This window comes from Trifolium pratense, linkage group LG2 (genome assembly GCF_020283565.1).
Source record: "Trifolium pratense cultivar HEN17-A07 linkage group LG2, ARS_RC_1.1, whole genome shotgun sequence".
Lineage (NCBI taxonomy): Eukaryota > Viridiplantae > Streptophyta > Magnoliopsida > Fabales > Fabaceae > Trifolium > Trifolium pratense.
In genome coordinates this window covers 24,695,613-24,700,800 of record NC_060060.1, presented here as the reverse complement: position 1 = coordinate 24,700,800, position 5,188 = coordinate 24,695,613, and the positions used below count along the sequence as shown (strand labels likewise).

Here is a 5,188-nt window from a genome sequence, read left to right as displayed (position 1 = left end):
CACTTTCACCCTCAATGGGATCGTACAAATCTTTTGTATATAACCAATCTTCCATGAGAGTCTTCCAAAGTGTGTAATTGGAAGAGTTCAGCTTAATCATATTCGGCTCTGAATTTTTCTCCATTTTAAAATTGCACAAAACAAATCAACCAAAGCTCTAGATACCACTTTGTTGGGGAAACCAGACTAAATAGTCTCTTTAAAATGCGGAATTAACTCTCCCAACCACCTGTGCAATTAAATGGGCAACCAGAAAATTCCAATAGCAGAGCAAAATAATAACGACGATAAAATAAATATCAGACACCAGAATTTTACGTGGAAAATCCTCTCAATGTGAGAGAATAAAAAACCACGGGCCTAGCCAGATAAATCTTCCACTATAAATCAATAATGGGTACACAGTAATCTTCTAGTAAATACTAGGAATACCAATAATCATCACCTAAGGTGGAATCAAACAACAACTCAACTTCCACACAAGTGGGTAAACTAACACAACCTAGAGAGAGATTTAAACAACTAATAAAATTATTTAAGTGATAGAAAACACATACTCAAATTATTGCTTAAACCAAGCAACACTTTATCACTTGAATCACAAAATCTCTTCTCTCTAAAATCAAAGCTGCAGCTGCACTTTCTTCTTTCTCTGTTGTGCGTGGCTGCTACCGGTGTATTCTCAACATGTGTTGTTGTTCAAAAACTAGGGATTAAAAAGAATCCCATCCTTGTTTTCACGTAACAAGGTAATGCCCAACATGGGCCAAAGACAAAACCAAACCCATATGGCTTTTAACACCTCCCCTTTATTTTATTTTCTTTTTCTTTTTTTTTTCTTTTCTTTTAATTGGCGTGGGCCCCACTTGGGGAGTGAACCCACCCAACACCCACCGATTTAGTGAAAGATTCTCCTTCTTCACTTGGCACACTAATGACACCTGTTTATAATTTTTTCTGTAAGAAAAGAAATTTTAAATAGATTTAGGTCACAAGGAGTTATGTTATGTAAAAATGTTTCAATTTTTTTGACACAATAAAATTGATTTATAATTAAAATATATTAAAAAATAGGAACAAATACTTTACCTTTTTCTTGATTTGCATTTTGGTTGTTGTGGATATATATTTGGCAAACCCTAGAACTCGTTTCAGGTTGTAGATTTGGCAGTTGATTGTGTTGTTTTGGGGGTTGTTGTGAAACTGATGTATGATTGTATGCACGGTCAAAATGAGAAGTCGGGATATGGGTGAGGAGGGTGGTAGTTGATGAGGCAGGAATAATGGTGTCGGAGTTGGGGGAAAAGGTGGTGGTGGTGGTGGGAATGATGGTTGGGATAGAGGTAGTGAGGGTCGTGATGGTGGTGGAGTTGGGGTTAAGTATTGTAGGGATTTGGAGAGAATTGAAATTGAATCTAAACTTCTCCAGATCTATAAAGTTGGTTGGTCTAAATGGGAAGATAAAGACTGGGTTATTTTCTTGGATAACAGTAAAATCGTCAAAGTAAGATGGTGTGGTGTTTTGTGGGGGTATAATGTTATTGGTGGACATGGTAATTGGGGTTTGGGGTTGTAGAACTGGTAGTTGATTGTGCTATCTCAGAGGTTGTTGTGGAACTAGTGGATGATTGTACACACTTTCAAAAGGAGCAGTTGTGATGTAGGTGGGGATGGTGGCAGTCGACGAGGTGGCACTACAAAAAAAATTGTCTTTTGCGACTGATATGTAGCGGCTGTTCTTTGGAACCGTCGCCGCTATCATATTTTCAAGATAGTTTGTGGCCGTTCAATCCTAAACCGTCGTGATTTTTTCTAATTTCCGCGCGACTTCACACACTCAAATCACTCTATTTTTCTCTCCAGGATTTCAATTTTTTTTCTCAAACCCTTTCTTCTTCACATATTCGTTCAAAATCGATTCCTTCAATCGCTTTGTTCTTCACATATTTTTTTTCTCAAACCTTCGTTCTTCACAGATTTGTTCAATCCCTCACAGATTTTCACCGATTCCTTCAACTAACCCACAAAATCCGTATCAAGCTCACCGATTCCTTCTTGTTCGATCAAACTCAAGCTCAAAATCAAACTCGAACTCGATCAATTGTCTTCAACCTCACTTTCAATCGGCTTCAAGCTTGTTCAACCTTCTTCTCAAATTCATTCAACTTAAGCTTCAATCTTCACAATCCAGGTTCATTCAGTTAAATTTGCTAATTAGGTTCACTTAATTTAGTATGATTTTGAAATTTGGTAATTAGGTTTTTGACATTTCAATGTTTGTTCCCATATTCAGCTTCTGCTTCCTTCAATCAAGCTTCAGATTCGTTTTTCGCCGAGATTGGTTCAAATATTCAGCTTCTGCTTCAGATTCGTCCTACAACTATGTTCATTCAAACTTCAAAATCCAGGTTCATTTGGTTAAATTTTATTTCCAATTTTACTTTAAAATTTTATGCAAATCAAACCCGATTATTCAGTTATGATTCAGTTATTGAACTTAGTTAAAAGGTATACAAATGGATAATAGATGCAAAATGGATAGAAATTTAACCTAAGTATTTTAGTGATTGTCAATAAATGCACTCTTTAGAGTTTGTACTTTGGTTCACCTAGTGAGCATATATGTTAGTTATTGTTAAAAATTTCAATCTAGTGATGCAACGGAACAGTAGACAACATCTCAGTACACTACAAGAAAAACTTTAATTTGTGACAAATGCTTAGCGGTGGTTCCTATCAACCGTTGTCGCTATTTTTCATTTTAGAGGATTGCGGCCATTACCTTTAAACGGTCGTGACTTATTTCATAATCGCGGAATCGCGTTGCCACTTTTTTTTCCCCTTAGTCAATAGTAGCTTGTGCCTTGTGGCAGTGATTTTTAGTTATTGTGTTGTTGAATGTCATGGTTCTAACTTCTAAGGATCATAATACCATGTACCTTAAATTTGTGTAGGGTAATCTCAATTTGATAACACAAGCATTGGAAGCAGTTGGTTGTCGGATGGAGGTGATACCAGATCCAACAACTGTTCATTTCCATCTACCGAGCCACCTCTTTGTTCGAGTGCACAGAGAGTATGACAAATTCATTGAAGAACTTACGAGTTATTTTCCCCATGAAAAGGACGGTATCCTCAAATTCTATGGTGAATGCTGGAAGGTCTGTCTTAATTGAGGTGACTACAGCTCCCTTATAAGGTGTTTTTGCCTCCACTTGTAATTCACTTTTTCTTAAAAGCTTATTCGTATGATGGCTAGATTTTCAATGCCTTGAATTCATTGGAGTTGAAGTCGCTAGAGGAGCCACTCTACCTTTTTGGACAGTTTTTTCAGAAGTCGCTTGAATGCTTGACAATAGGTACTTTAATTTCTTATTTGTTTGTTTTGAATATGTGGCTACAATGCTAAAATCGTAAATTCCAATTTCGAAAGTAGTTTTGGTTCCTATTAGCTTTTCTGATGACATTATTATATGACAGCCTATTATTTGCTTCAAAATGCTGGAGCCATAGCCCGAAAGTATATTCAGGATCCACAATTGTTGTCTTTCATAGACGCAGAGGTAGATACAACTAGTAATTTGATTCAGTTAGAAAGTTCACATAATTTAATAGGAAAGTGTTAATAATCGTGAAGAATTATCCTATGAAATGTGTTTCATTAGCTAAAATAAACAGTGCCACATTAGCTATTCATGATAAATATTTTTTGATGCTAAATAGCACCAGTCATTCACTAATTATTCAGTTTATTTACACATGATTGGTAATTTTGCTTCATAAAAACTCTATGGTATTGCAGTGTTTTATAGTGAGCACGGTCAACGCTTTGCAGACTGCAATGATCAATGCTAGCATGGTAACTTGTTCACCCAGCCTTTTGCATTTTTTCATTTCATTCATGCAATGTTCTTATTGTACTTTTGAAAGTGTCTTGGAGAGAAGTTATGCTTCCATTTCATTGCTCTGTAGGGACACCAAAGACACATCGACGATACCTAGCCCGCGATAAGGGTACCTATGCATGTTAAGACAAATTCTATGAAATGTTAAGCCAAATCTTTATTACTTGTGTATATTTTTTCATCTGAACTTGAACCTCAACTCTAACTCTAGGTAGGGACACCAAAGACACATCGACGATACCTAGCCCGCGATGAGGGTACTTATGGACCAATGCCGTGCAGCATTCCAAAGGGATTATTAGGAATGCCATTTAATACAACTATAAGTTTACTTTAAAAAAATTTGATTGAATGCCAGGTTGGGTTATAGAACATTCTCCTATGATATGGACCAATGCCACACGGCATTCCAAAGGGATTATTAGAATACACTGATTAAAAAATCGATAAAATTTGTTTTCAGAGCATAGACGGTCTTTACTGTGTTGGAGACAGAGTCTTCCCTGGACAATGTGTTATTGCTGTAGCTTTCTCTGGAGTTATGTGCGCTCATCGAGTAGCTGCAGATATTGGTAGGCCAGAACTCTCACATTCCATAGTAGGAAACTGCTTGCAAGTTGAAAGTATATTATGATGAAAAGAAAAATATTTATTTATGTAATTGAACATATTTAATATATTATATTACATTATTCTTAACTAGTACTCTTAAGGCATTGGCTTATAAAATTCTACAGTTTAAATCTGTCAAAAAAAAATAAACTCTTAAGGCACTGGCTTAAAAAATTCTACAGTTTATTTATTTTTATTTAAACAACAGGATTGGAGAAAAAGTCACCTGTTTTGGATGCCATGCTACTTCGTCTGTTTGGTTGGTTCAAAACACTGGCATAAGTGTTATAATTTGTTTGATCTATGAGTGTATTATCCTGTATAACATTTCTTTTTTGTATATTTCTTTACTTTTTATGATTTGTTCATTTTTCTGCCTTTAGGTATCAATCATAGGAAAAGGGATATTCTATTTTTTTGTTTTGTTACAAAGGGATATTCTGTTTTAATTTGTATGATATAAGTTGATATAGTTGATCATGATATAAGTAGTCAAGCTTGTTTCTTGTATTTGCATGTCCTTGTTTCTTGTATGCATGTTTCTTGTATGCATGTTTCTTGTATATGCATGTTCTTGTAGATAAAGAGTTGGTTTCAGACTAAGCTCCAAGACTCGCCACAAGTCCCTAAAAATGAATTGGTTTCTCCACAAGGTCCTCAATGTAAGGAAG

General features: G+C 35.6%; 1 protein-coding gene across 1 annotated transcript; it reads left to right on the top strand.

Moving 5' to 3' along the window:
• The first annotated feature begins 393 nt into the window (after positions 1–393).
• LOC123904440 (prolycopene isomerase 1, chloroplastic-like) lies at positions 394–5,188 on the top strand. Its single transcript, XM_045954109.1, has 11 exons — positions 394–404; positions 1,279–1,553; positions 1,795–2,191; positions 2,294–2,408; positions 2,955–3,161; positions 3,260–3,359; positions 3,481–3,563; positions 3,803–3,859; positions 4,117–4,227; positions 4,369–4,477; positions 4,726–5,188. The coding sequence occupies exons 1-11, from the start codon at positions 394–396 to the stop codon at positions 4,797–4,799; spliced, it is 1,539 nt and encodes a 512-aa protein (XP_045810065.1). The 3' UTR covers positions 4,800–5,188.